Source organism: Dasypus novemcinctus, chromosome 11 (assembly GCF_030445035.2).
Source record: "Dasypus novemcinctus isolate mDasNov1 chromosome 11, mDasNov1.1.hap2, whole genome shotgun sequence".
In the NCBI taxonomy this organism is placed as follows: domain Eukaryota; kingdom Metazoa; phylum Chordata; class Mammalia; order Cingulata; family Dasypodidae; genus Dasypus; species Dasypus novemcinctus.
In genome coordinates this window covers 56107602-56122067 of record NC_080683.1, presented here as the reverse complement: position 1 = coordinate 56122067, position 14466 = coordinate 56107602, and the positions used below count along the sequence as shown (strand labels likewise).

General features: G+C 39.6%; 1 protein-coding gene across 1 annotated transcript; it reads left to right on the top strand.

The window, feature by feature from the left end:
- Positions 1-6765: 6765 nt before the first annotated feature.
- LOC101442486 (large ribosomal subunit protein uL23-like) lies at positions 6766-7092 on the top strand. Its single transcript, XM_058307638.1, has one exon. It carries the CDS (start codon positions 6766-6768, stop codon positions 7090-7092), a length of 327 nt encoding a protein of 108 aa, XP_058163621.1.
- The last annotated feature ends 7374 nt before the right edge of the window (positions 7093-14466 follow it).

Sequence of the window (14466 nt, the reverse complement as noted above, 5' to 3'; positions counted from 1 at the left end):
CATTCTCATGGGGAAAGAAGACAAAAAATAACTATTTTACTATAAAATATTATATTTTAAAATGATATTTCTGAAAATAAACATAACAAAGATAAAGATAGCTGGGTGAAGGCAGCATGGAGAGAGGTGTGCTGTTCCAGACAGGGAAGTCTAAGTTGAACCTAAAATGAACATGTGCCCTTAGTACCATATATGATCAAAATAATTCAATCCATCCGGAGTGACTGTGGAGATACATCATTACATGCCAAAAGAATGGAGAAAAACTGCAGCCTCATATCGTTTTGCCAAAAGTAGCATGAATAAATGACGATCCACTAATATTTGCAAAGCTTGTTTGATTCCATTGATTATAGAAAGTGAATCAGACTGGAACCAGGCAGTGTGATGTAGCTGGCCTTGCTCTGACTGCGGTAATTAACCTCACTCAGGAGCCACTAATGCAAAGAGTGCTGACAGGGTTTAATGGTTTGCATGTTAGATAAAACCAACAAAACCAATTGTACAAGGAACACCTTGTACATTTGTTTTTGTGCTTATTGTATAACAAAGATGAATTGAGACCAAAGGTTTCACTGTAATTCAGGAATAGAGAGATGACTGATTTATCTTACAAAGTATTAACATTTATCTTACACATAGAGGGGTGGTTCCCACTAATTGCTTATCTAAAAGTTTTACAAGTTCTTTATCTTAAATACCAAGACCATTCAGTGTAGTTGGATGTAACAATTTCCCTTTATTTGCATCTTGAGACGTTTCAAGATTTCATCTGGTATGGAATTAGAGCTCATCATCATTGCTTAATATGGGGAAGAGGTAAGAGGGAGTTACCTGGAAATAGTAATTTTAATAGATAAATTCTGTAGTTTTAAAAGGAAAATGAAAACACTTCCTCCTAACAACATTTAAAAGCATAGCCAACCTATACCAATATCTTTTAAAATTGTGGCTCCGTTTTCATTCAGGAGTAGATGAGACCAAACAAAATTTCATTTGTTCTCAATCCTGTTTTATATAAATTTAACAACCCATTTTCAGCCTCAAACCTGTTCTAGGCTCTTTGGATACAAGGTTCGATAACCAGAGTACAGGACTGGACCCTAGTTCAGCCTCTCGGTGGACCCACCTGTGTCCTTCAACAGCCTTTGTGGTCAGGATGGAAGCCACTGGCAAGATGGCTGCATTAGTCACCGTTCTTCACCAACTATAAAGAGCCTGATTAGTTTCTTTCTGATAAATCTTTATATTTTTTATTTGACCTCTTTTATTTCATGAATTAAAACTTTTTTCTCTTTTTTGGAGGCAGAAAAAGTGAGTGATTTTTATTGCCATAAATTGTTCACACACGTGTCATTAGCATATTGGTCGCAGACTTCAGGATTTTGACTAGAAAGCCAAATCATAAGCACATTAAGTGAGTAATTTAAAAGAGCAGCAGCATTCCAAATAGGGGCAGTTTAGGCTGTACCCTGCCTAAACTCAAGAATTAATGGGACTCTTTACTGAGGAGGCCACAGCAGGCTTTCTACAGTTTTAAGCTGGGAAAGGAACTGCAGAATCAAAGCACTTTGCAACTGTCCAGGAAAAAAATGGAATCTTGTCTATTATTTCACTGCTTCTTAGTAAACTAACTCTTGTGAACAGCAACAGATCTCTCTGACTTGGTTTATCTCCCCCAAAACTCCCACTCCCACCTCACTCCTCCTGACCCAATACCTTTTCTGGGAAACTGATACAGAAGTGACATTCTTGGTTACCCCTGCACTCCCTGTCCTGAATCAAGACTTAAGGGTTGGTTATTCGCTTGAAGCTCTCTTAATAAGGTGGTGACATAGTATCAAAATTAGTCATCAGTTTTATGTTCCATGGTAAAACATGTTGAACTCTGAGAGTGTACCATTTAAATTTATTCAGTAACAGTCCCTTCCCCTTGTTGTAATAACCTCAATAAAGGGCACTATAAATTGCCTTAAAAATTGTTAATGTGCTTATTAAATTTGGTGCAAATGTTAAGAATTCTTGAAATGAAATAAGGTGCACAATATAACAAAGGAATTGAAATTAAATACCTCATTATTTCAATAAAGTCTGAGAAGTGATGATTTCCAGAAGAAAACAAGTTTCTCTTCTAGCACAGGGAGCAGATGTTTTGTGTTGATATTAAGGGAAAAATACAAATCAAAATAATTTTTAAAAATTTTTAAGGAAAACCTGTAAATTGGAAATGTGTGTGTTAGAAATCACTAGAGGAAACAGAGACCTTGATCAATAAAACACATTTCCTGTGGATCTTTCAACCTTGTGGTAATTGTCCAAGGCAATTTTAGGAAAGCCCATTTCAATATGTATATTTATTTGTTTTCCTGCATTATTTTATCAAGCCCAGAATGTTCTTTAAATAAAAACAAAGGCCACTATCTGTTGAACATTTGGTAGTTGTATTCCTTACAGTCAATAAAATGTTTCTGGAATGTGAACTGTCATTAGACTTTACTTTCTGGTGGAATTAAAGTTTAGAATGGAGATGGAGATGAGAAAAACATATCAGAAGGGACCCCTGCTAAGCAGTGAGTAATGATATCAGACTGCTGGCATGGACACCAAGCATTATAGAAATCCAGTGTCCCTCCCAATGCACAAAGTGGTCAGCTGTCCTTCGTGGCCTAAGATAACATTTGAAAGATAAGAATATAGGAAGAATGTCATTTCAAAAGGTAAGAAGGGGACTTGGCCCAGTGGTTAGGGCGTCCGTCTACCACATGGGAGGTCCATGGTTCAAACCCTGGACCTCCTTGACCCGTGTGGAGCTGGCCCATGCTCAGTGCTGATGCGCACAAGGAGTGCCCTGCCACGCAGGGGTGTCCACCGCGTACGGGAGCCCCTCGCACAAGGATTGCACCCCGTAAGGAGAGCCGCCCAACGCGAAAGAAGGTGCAGCCTGCCTAAGAATGGTGCCGCCCACATGGAGAGCTGACACAACAAGATAACGCAACAAAAAGAAACACAGATTCCTAAGCCGCTGACAACAACAGAAGCAGACAAAGAAGAAGATGCAGCAAATAGACACACAGAACAGACAACTGGGGGGGGGGAGGGGAGAGAAATAAATAAAATAAATCTTTAAAAAAAAAAGGTAAGAAGGTTTAGCTAGATTGGAGGGATTGAGGGGATAGTGAGTGAAAAGATAGGAAAGAGTTCTTACTAGACTGTGGGAGGCTGGAATGCCACCATGAAGTCAGAGAACCTTCCCCTTCCTTCTGACCTCTGACTTCTCAGAGATCAAGCACAATATTAACATGAAGCCCATTTTTCTTTTAGCACCCCTGAGGGCTTTTATTTGTTTTTTTTTAGGTACTTGGAATTGAACCCAAGACCTCGTACACAGGAAGCAGATGCTCTACCACTTGAGCTACATCCACTCCCCCGAAGGCCTTTTTTTTAAAGATTTATTTATTTATTTATTTATTATTCTCCCCTCCCCCCCACTTCGGTTGTCTGTTCTCTGTGTCTATTTGCTGCATCGTCTTCTTTGTCCACTTCTGTTGTTGTCAGTGGCACGGGAATCTGTGTTTCTTTTTGTTGCGTCATTTTGTGGCAGCTCTCCAAGTGTGCGGCGCCATTCCTGGGCAGGCTGCACTTTCTTTCGCGCTGGGCGGCTCTCCTTAGGGGGCTCACTCCTTGCGTGTGGGGCTTCCCTATGAGGGGGACACCCCTGTGTGGTAGGGCACTCCTTGTGCGCATCAGCACTGCGCATGGGCCAGCTCCACATGCGTCAAGAAGGCCCGGGGTTTGAACCGCGGACCTCCCATGTGGTAGACGGACGCCTTAACCACTGGGGCGAGTCCGCCGCCAGCTCCTGAAGGCCTTTTGAGCTCTAGGATTTAGATGTAGTTAGTGGCTAAGAGTGAGAGGGCTCTAGAGTCCATCTGCCTGAATTGAAAGGTCAGCTGGATAATCTTAATTAACAAGTTTCTTAAACTTATTAAAATGGGGTAAAAAAAAAAAACCCATCTATCTCAGGGATTTTTTGAGTATCGAATGAGTAAATGCTTAGTGTTTAGAAGGGAGACAGGCCCTCAGTGTGTGATACATTTCAGTTACAGCTGTTATGCTATGAATTTGCTACTCTCTGCTTGCCCTACCCCCAACATTACCTATGGAATTTATTTATTTATATTTATTTATTTATTTAGTGATTTTAAGCTGACGTAATGAAACTGATGCATGCGAAGATTTAATCTGATAGAGCGCTAGGTAGATTGAGAAGACCTGTTGTAAAACAAGAAGAGGGTTTCCAATTCCAAAAATCTCTCAAAGAATGTACTGACCAAATAAGTTTGTGAATGTTTTTTTCCCTATTCTACTTTTAATTATTTTTGAGGGCCATTAAAAGTACAATGGGAGACATACTTTTCCATCTGCAGTCAGTTTTGATCTAGCATAGGTCAGGGAAACCCGTTCTAAGCATTTTCATGGAGATCCTTTAAAATGAGTTCTCTTTTAGATCTTCTCTTGAGGACCAAACTTTTGCAAAAATCTTTAAATGAGGAATGGAAACCAGCCCAGAAGTCTCTGACCAGACATCCTATAAGGATATTCCTCCAGACTAAATTTCAATTTACTTTTTATATAATTTTCAAATATTTTTTATCCTTGTTCCTTTTTCAGTGTTACTGGTTCTCAGAAGGTTACAGCAGAGTTTTCCTGTTGAACAAATCCGATTCCCTTATATTCTTAATTTTCTTCTGTACTTTTTCCCCTCACTTACTTTCAGCATTATGAATGTAATACAGTTTAAAATATAGGTACATGACCAGAGATGCCACAGATGGGAAAGAAGTTGTTGAAATTACTAAATTTCAGATAAGTGAGCGCATTTCCTTTTAGAGAGTAATTCAGAGTATTTTCTAAATGATATGAGCTAATGTCTGAGTAATCTGTGTTTTTGTGGTCCAGTCTCAGCATCAGGGAGTAGGCATATTTCTCAGTTCTTAATCCTCACCTGCTATGTGAAATCATATCTTCCTGCAAAATACTCTGTATACCGAGGGGTCTGTATCTTGTGCTTGTGTATGTTCATGTTTCACATATCATCTATTAATCACCTAGTTTCTTCCTTTTATTTTCCAGCATCGTTTGGTGCTGAAGTTGCCCACAGTCAGGCTCTCCTGGTGTGAAGTGTGGCCCCTCTCCCTCCTGGACGCCAGCAATGGAGCAAAAGGGCGCTACCATCTCTGAAACTTTGATGAGTCAAAGTCATACCATATATGGTGCAAAAGTAGGGAGAATGTCCTTTCTCTCCATTTTGTGTTGCATTTTTGACATGGATCCCAAAGCAGTGCTTCCCTGCAGTGCAGTGCCTATTATTATGGTGTTTTTAGTAAAAATTGCTCTTTCCTGTATTTTAAATTTGAAATCTCCAGCCCAGCCCAGCCGAGGGACTTGTGACGAATGTTGAGTGCCATATGCTCTCCTCTTTGCAACACTGGAACACCATTATTGAACCAAGGTCATGTGTTGAATTCTCTCTTCTCTTAAAATGGAAGTCTCTTGGTCTCTTGTGTAAAGGACACAGGCCAAAAATTCCAGATATTAACACTGTTTGGGTTCAAGCTGGGACTCCAAATATATTTTTATTTTTGCCTATTCTACTTTATAGATGTGCTATAACATAAACACTAACCAAGTTTGTGTGTGTGTGTGTTTGGTTTGGTTTGGATTTAGTTTTCAGTTTGCAAACAGTATTACTATGTTTGATGGTCCAGTTATTGTGAAAGTTTATTGGATTCAGTTTGTTTTTTGCAGGTACATACTAACCTGGAAAACCTGTCTTCTCTGTATCTTAGGTCACTTGATTTTCTTTTACTGAGAAAATTGCTGTGAAGCAAAACTTTATGGGGAAGTGGATGTGGCTTAAGCATTTGGGAGCCTGCCTACCACACGGGAGGTCCTGGGTTTGTTTCCCGATGCCTCCAAGAGAAGACGAGCAAGAAAGCAAGCTGGCGCAATGAGCTAATGCAACACAGTGATGCAACAAGGAGACACAAAGAGGAAACACAATGAGAGACACAACAAAGCAGGGAACAGAGGTAGCTCAAGCAACTGAGCACCTCCCTCCTATATTAGAGGTCCTGGGTTTGATTTCCAGTGCCTCCTAAGGAGAAGACAAGCAGACACAGAGAGTGCTCAACGAATGGACACAGAGAGCAGAGAGTGAGCACAAACAACAACGTGTGTGTTGGGGGGGAGACAAAATAAATAAAAAAAAACAACTTTATGCAGAGCTTCCAACTGAAACTCAGGGTCAATTTATAATGATTCTTGTGTTTTATTTATTATAATTCAATTAAGCAACAGTTGGACTTTGTGAAGGGTGAGAGCTCCTTGAGGGCAGGTCCAATGTTTTATTCATCTTCTTAATCTCAGCACTTAGCATGATGCCTGATAAAGAGAATGCATTAGATAAAATTAGGCTTCATTAATTACTCTGTTGGGGCCATAAATATTGGAAAACGGGAAAAGTTGGATCAGTAGGGTATAATTGATTTAAGTCAACCCATTCTTACAAAATGTCTATGCATCTGACAGTTAAAAGGTTCTATATCCTTCAGTAGTCATTTCAAATATCACTTCATCTAAGAAACATTTTCTTTTCACTCCCATGTCAAAAATCAGGTGTTGTTTTTTGGAAAAAATATTTTTCCAAAGTAAAATGTTTAAGTCTTTGGTCTATTGAAAATGTATTGGACCCTTTTCATGAAGATGGCACCGAAAGGAAGACATCCGCCCCTCACAAAACTGAAGCAAAAGCAAAAGCCTGAAAGCCAAGAAGGCAGTACTGAAAGGCGTCCACAGCCACACACAAAAAAGATCCGCATGTCACCCACCTTCTGGCGGTCTAAGACACTGCATCTCAGGATACAGCCCAAAAATCCTCGGAAAAGCGAGCCCAGAAGAAACAAGCTTGACCACTATGCCATCACAAAGCTCCCCCTCACCACTGAGTCGGCCATGAAGAAGACTGAAGACAACACACTTGTGCTCATTGTGGATGTCAAGGCCAACAAGCACCATATGAGACAGGTGTGAAGAAGCTCGATGGCATGGACGTGGCCAACGTCAACACCCCATCAGGCCTGCTGGAGAGAAGGCATATGTTCAACTGGCTCCTGGCTATGATGCTTTGGATGTTGCCAACAAAATTGGGATCATCTAAACTGAGTCCAGCTGGCTAATTCTAAATATAAGTTTTTCTGGCCGTAAAAAAAAAAAAAATGAAAGAAAACGTTTTGATGACATTTACCCATCTATAAAGTGCAGAAGGAAACTCAGTCGTTATTGGATTATATGGTCTTAGATAAATATGATGACCAGGCTTACAAATTCATTCTGTGTCCTGGCTTTCCTGACCTCGTTTGGAAACTTTGTGTAAAGTTCCGCTTTATCTCTTATTAGTTCCAAAGATGATGGACACAGAATTTCATTGTCTTGTTAGTGGAAGCTGCACTCTCTGATTAGCTGCCTTGCCCTTTATGAGGCTTTGATCTATTAGGGCGAGCAAGCACTGGCTTTTGTATGTACTGAAAGCAAACTAGGGTGAGGAATAATTCATAGTTCCCTCTTTGTGGTTGAAAAAAAATAAAAGTTATTTTCATTATATTGCTATAAGAACTGTTCTAGAACAGAAGAAAGATACTGTAATAAGCAGAAACCCAAAGAATGACATCGAGTACATTTCGACTAACTTAAAAATAATGTTTAAATCATATTTTGAAGCCGATTGGCCTTGCTGAACTCTTATCTTAATTTTACAGAAAGCAGTGTTTCTTCCAATCTGGCATCAGAGCTGTGCAGAGTAGCATTTCTGCAGCTCCCAGGCAAGTTACATTTGCCCAAAAAAAAAGCGTGGGTGGATGGTAGCAGGGAAGATTTGGCTGGTAGTCCTTTTCGCCTGGGAAAATGCTGCCAAAGAATCCAAAATGGAGGTGTCAAAGGAAAACAGTGTTTGTCCATGAAAAAGCTGCCCTCTTGTTCCAGTCCAGCTGCTGTTCTCTACTTCCCACCCTCAATAGTCTTCCCTGGGCTGATATAACGACTTTCTAACAAAGTTTCTTTCTCCCCTTCCTTCTGGTCCCAATGCATTCTACAAAAGTGAGCTAGAAAATCGTCAGAAACCAGGACTCTGATCCTATCACTCTCCACAAAACGTCATGCTCTCTGTAACCTTCACAATTCTGTCCAGACTCCTCAGCCTGGCTCTCAAGACCCTCCACAGTTGGGTCCCAACCTATCTTCTCAGCATTACCTTGTCCACATCTCCTTATAGATGTTACTTTCTGAGCATATGAACCAGACTTTCCTGAGACCTGTCTTATACTTTGTAACTTCCACTCCACACCTCTGCTTATAGAGAACTCCCTGCCTCAGATACCTCTGCCTTAACCCCTTCCCATTTTGTGAAAACTCCTCTGTCTCCCAGATCAAATTACCTACTCCTCTAGTTCTCCATAGTATTTTTCCTATGCCTCACACTTCATATTTCTCTCATTCCTTATTATGCCATAGCCTTTTGGGTTTAAGTCTTTATCCCCAGTTAGATCTCTCCTTTGATCAAAGGCACTGGCTTATTCATCAGTGTGGATCCACTACTTAATAGCTGTACAATGAACTCACTGAAATGAACTATGCTGAAATGAAGACATAATCACTAGGTCCTGAGCAGAGGCTACCTTTGACAATTGACTTGATTGGTCTATTTCTTTTTCCCAGAGTCAGCAAGTCATCTTGGACACTAAGCCATACCTTGAGGGATGAGGTGATTATGAAGCCACTTAGGATGGAGTGACTTAGAAACATACCTCAAAATTTTTACAGCACAAAGAAAGCTCAAACCAGGCTAATTAACTGAAATTAAGGCAGGAAGGAAGAGTTTGCAGAGGTCTTCACCGTGACCTATTCTTACCATTGTGGAATAGCTTTTCATGAAAAAGGGGGAGCCCAAGGCATTTCCTATTTTTTATGTACAATCGGCATTGGGCAAATTGGATGAGCAGGGTAGGACATCATACAGAAATGAAATCCACAGGTATTATAATCTACATGCAAATGCTATAAAATATTTGTGATAGATTGAATTATGTGCCCGGACAAGTCATATTTTTTATCTTAATCTACAGTCCTGTGGGTGTGAACCCTTTGTAAATAGGACCTTTTGAAGATGTTATCTTTAGTTAAGGTGTTGCCCAGCCTCATTAGGGTGGCGCTTAATCTGTTTTACTGAAAACCTTGTAAAGAGAAGTCAGAGAAGGCCAGGCGGGAATAAACCCAAAGTCAGCAGAATCCGGAAGAGCAGACACAAGAGAGAACCCCGAGGATTGCTGCAAGCCAGCACCAGAAGGCTAAAGACTTTGGAGATACCCTTGCTGATACCTTGATTTTGGACTTCTGGACTCCCAATTAATTTTTTGAAGAAAATGAGTAGTTTTTAGTGAAAAAAAACAACAACTAAGAAAATAAGAAAAGAGTGAGAACAACAGAATAATACACAACAAAAACATACTACAAAGACCTGAGATACTGGAATCATCAGATACAGATGATAAAACAACTATGCTTCCTATATTTAATGAAATTTAAAACCCTAAAGAATACAAGAGATATTAGGAGATCTTAGGAAAATAAATATACATTTTAGAATATTATAAGAGTTGACATTCTTCATTTTATACTCTTACATACATAGACAATAAATAAAAATTTTAATCTCCTGGAGATGTTTCCAGAGCTGTGGATAAGTTAAGATTGTTGTAGTCAAAAGTACATTCCTTGGTGCAGATGTAGCTCAAGTGGTTGATCACCTACTTCCCATGTGCAAGCTCCTGAGTTCAATCCCCAGTACCTCCTAAAAAGAAAAAAACATTCCTTCTGACCTTACCCTTTGTATAAAATAGTAGAGATCTTACATAATGCAGAGCTTTTAAAATGAAGTGTAAATGCAAATGTTCCTCCCCTAATGTGCTTCACTTGAAACAAATTATTAGGCCTACCATTTATTAGCTATTTGGGTTTGAGCAAATTAGTTAATATCTTTAAATCTAACTTTTCTATGAAATGAAGATAATGATGGCATTGACATATTTTTCAATAAAATGAGCATGACAATAGTGTTGACCTCATAGGAGTATTGTGAGGTGTAAATGAGAAAATGCAGAGAAAGGGCTAAAACATACTTGGCAAAGAGTAATTGATCAATGCACGGTAGCTTTTTATAAAAAAGGAAAATGTATTGTTTAAAAGAGGATAAATTATGGGGGCAACTATTCACTTGAGAAAAGCACACAACATGGCATTCCTTTAAATAGTAGTATATTTAAGACATGTTAAAACATTCTTTTCTTCCATTGCTAGAATCACAGTAGTTCTGTAGTAGAATACCAGTAAATCTACTCTAATCTGTATTTTATTCCTCCATCCTGTGAACCCTGGGATGGTGATGTCCACTCCACCTCTAAATCCGTATTTTATTCCTCCATCCTGTGAACCCTGGGATGGTGATGTCCACTGCACCTCTAAATCCGTATTTTATTCCTCCATCCTGTGAACCCTGGGATGGTGATATCCACTCCACCTCTAAATCGAGAGGGGGCTTAAATCCCACATGGTTGATGGACGCGATTCTCCTGCTTGGAGATGTAGGCCCTCTCGGTTCCCTGGTATAGTGGTTGACAATCTTCACCTCCTGTTAGCTGACCTGGGTAAGTCCAATGAACCGGAGAGTAGGAGTTGCAAATCTGCTGAGGCTCAGGGCCCAGTTGGCACATGCCCAGTCCAGAGATTCAAGTCTCCTGAGAATACACCAACCCCAGCATACTGGGAGAAAATGTAAACTACAATGTAAACTATAATCCATGGGGTGCATCAGGGTTTCAAAATGTATTCACCAAATGCAATGAATGCTACAATGATAAAAGAGGTTGTTGATGTGGGAGGAGTGGGGTGGGGGTGTGGTGTGGGGTATATGGTATTTTTTAATGTAACATTTTTTGTGATCTAGGTATCTTTTAAAAAAGACAAATTAAAAATTATTTTAAAAACTAAAATTTCTACATACATTAAAAAAAACACACAAAAAATGTTCTTTTACCTCTGGATAAACTGGTCTGTCACTTAGGAAGGGAGGGAAGCCAGTGGGGACCATTATTTACAGCAATATTATATTCTTACAAATCCGTTTCCTTTCTACTTTTCTCTTCCCTTTGTTTTTCACATCTTTCTACCCAGTGAAAATGTAAAACAGATGCATCCTCAGCAAAATAACACTCCAAACAACTGAAAACTATTTTATTACCTCTTCTCTGTCCTGGCCAGAGTTTTTCAAAGCTATCATCATCAATCTTTCAGAAGCTATGCATGTTTTATCATATTCCCACAAGTTTGGAACCCAAGGAAGACATTTTATTCAATGATGGTCTGACTAAAGCTGATCCATTTGGAAGATGAATTTCTTGCTCCTACTATGTTTCCTAGCACAGAATCATGCCAACTTTTATTCTTTCAGGCATTGACAATTGAAAGACTTTGACTCGCAAGCCAAATCTACCATGCTGTCTATTTTTGTAAATAAAGTTTTATTGGAACGCACCCACATGCATTCATTTAAATATAGTCTACGGCTGCCTTCTTGTTACAACCACAGAGATGAGTGGTTGCAGCAGAAACCTTCATGTCTGTTAAAACCAACAATGTTTACTACCTGGCACTTAACAGAAAGATTTCATTAACTCCTACTTTAAAATGTTTTTATGCTTCAGACGTATATTTAACCCTGGATGGCTTCTCTCCCACTTCACCTCTGTCTCCACTCTCTCTTAGTTCACTATTCTCAAGATTCACTATCTTTTCTTTCAGTTTCTAGAAGCCACCAAGACCTTTCCAACCCAGGGCATTACCACAGGTTATTCCCTCTTCCTGAAATAGTCTTCCCTGTCTGGGACAGTCTTCTTATGCTTCCCAAAGCTGACAGTTTCTCATCTTTTAAGTTCTAGCTCACACCACCACCTGACAGAGGCTTCCCTACTTCCCTACCACTCTACCTAAATAGTTCCTTCTCTCACATACCAGGTTGTTCTTTATCACATTACTCTGCTCATTTCCTTCAAAGCACTTATCACAATTGGAACTCGAGTTTTTATTTCTTTATTTACTTGTTTGATGCCTCTCTCCTCTCTTATCTGCGAGTTCCATGAATGAAGGACAATGTCTATTTTGTTCACTACTTCTTTGCCAGATACTGGCACATAGTAGGCACTCAATAATTATTTGTTGAATAAATGACAAACTTGCAAGTGCATTGAACTTCCTTTTAAGTGTGCTGTTTGGATTTTCTTTTAAATGTAATACTTTGCTTTGATCATGTTTGTTATATTTTCTTCCCTTTGCTCCAAATTATCAAAGTCATGCTGTATTTAATTTTTTTCCTTTTCCTTTAGGATAACTCTCTCCCAGCTTGATGCCCTATCTGCAAACTTCATGAATGCTATTTGGTTATTTAAGTAGTTAGGAGCAGAATGAAGGAAACACATTATTTTGACTACTCTGTTGCATTTGGGTCATTTCAGGAATAGGAATCTTGGATCTCCTCACAGAGAAAGATCAGCTCTTTCCTGAATGAGATGCTGGAAATAGTATATTAGAATATTACTGAATATATTATAAATTGCATATTTGTTTTTGGGCTATTTGTAGGTTGATGCCAGTATATATTTTGAATTCTAGAAAAGCATTTTATGTAAGCCAACATTTATTGTGCTTATATAGTATTCTCTAATTACAAAAATTCTGCTTTTAAAACTGTCAGCAGTAAAAGTCTCTTCAGAGTAAAAGGAGATGCAGCAGAGTAAATGAAAATTCTTATGTAACACGACAAATATGGCTCTGATTAAACTGGGTCTTTACTTTGCAGGGATGGTACTATCTACATGAAAGCTTTGTGTACACATCTCCTCACTTACCAATCCATCATCAGCTTTTAGGTAAAATCCAATAGCCACTTAATTCAAGAACACTGTCCAGAGGGGAAGAGAATTCAGCACTGTTAGGGAGGGCCAGCAGTTTTCAAAGTGAGGGCCCTGGACCAGAAGCGTCACCATCACTAGGAACGTGTTGGAAATACAGATTTCCCAGCCCACTCCAGATCTATTGAATCAGTAACTTGGTGACAGTGGTGTAGGGAGGTCCTCAGTCTGTGTTTCAAAGAGCTCTTCAGGAGATGCTGATGCCGGTGAACTACTGAGAAGCCAGAAAATAAAAATGACCTCAAGTGGTGTTTTGGGAATTGAATAATGAGCCCCACAAAAGGCATGCTCGGGTCCTAACTCCTGGTCCTGTGGGTGTGATCCCATTTGTAAATGACCTTTGAAGATGTCATTAGTTAAGGGTGCCCAGACTGAATGAGGGAAGCCTTAATCAATTATGACCGACGTCTTTATAAGCAAAGGAAATTGTGCACAGGAGAAACCATGGGAAGCAAGAAGCTAGAAGCCAGTGGGATCTGGAAGAGAAAGAGGATGCTGCTGTGTACACCGCCGTGTGACAAAAAGCCAAGGACAAGGGCGGCCAGCAGCCAGCCTCAGGCCACCACAGTCCTCCCAGAGAAAGCATCGCCTTGCTGACCCCTCGTTTGGACTTCTAACCCCAAAACTATGAGCCAATAAATTCCCATTGTTTATGCCAACCCGTTGTATGGAATTTGGTTTACAGCTAGGAAACTAATAAATGGTATATAGGTAAGAGACTTGTGTTTTAACTCACTTAATGTGAGGGCCAGAGGTTCTCTGGCTATTTGCTAAACAGTGAAGTGCTTCATTTGGGCCCATTCTTCTGATACCTACTAAGGCATTACTTCTGAGATGAGTCTCAATGTCAGTGAATTTATTTCCTGTTCTGGAGAGATCTTCAGGGTTTTGTTGTTGTTGTTTTTTGTTTAACTTTTTAATTGAAATTTATCATTCATACATGAGCTTACATAAACAATAAGTGTTTGTGAATTTTCAAAACAAACATGCATAACAACTTATAGGGCTCCCATATATCTCCCCACCACCCACACCTTCAGGTAGGTTTTAAACTCACCCCTCCTCACTCTTGGGCCATGTTTTTCTTCTCTGCAGTCTGTATTATACACTTACTTGTGGACATATAAGCTCCTCCACTTTTTTCCCCTTGAAATTGACCTTGGGTCTTCCTTATTAGTCTTTCTTGACTTTGACTTCCTTACTTTGTAGGAGGAAATAAAAGAGAGATCTGGACCTTCAGCACAGTGGTTCTCAAACTTTAGCAGGCATCAGAATCACCTGGAGTGTTTATTAAAAGAATCATTGCTGCCTTCCCATATCATTACCAAGTTTCTGATTCTGTAGGTCAGAGGTGGGGCCCATAAATCTGCATTTCTAACAAGTTCCCAGG

What these genes read in the sequence shown, in the direction of transcription:
- LOC101442486 (XM_058307638.1), top strand. Translation starts at nt 6,766, where the DNA reads ATGGCACCGAAAGGAAGACATCCGCCCCTCACAAAACTGAAGCAAAAG.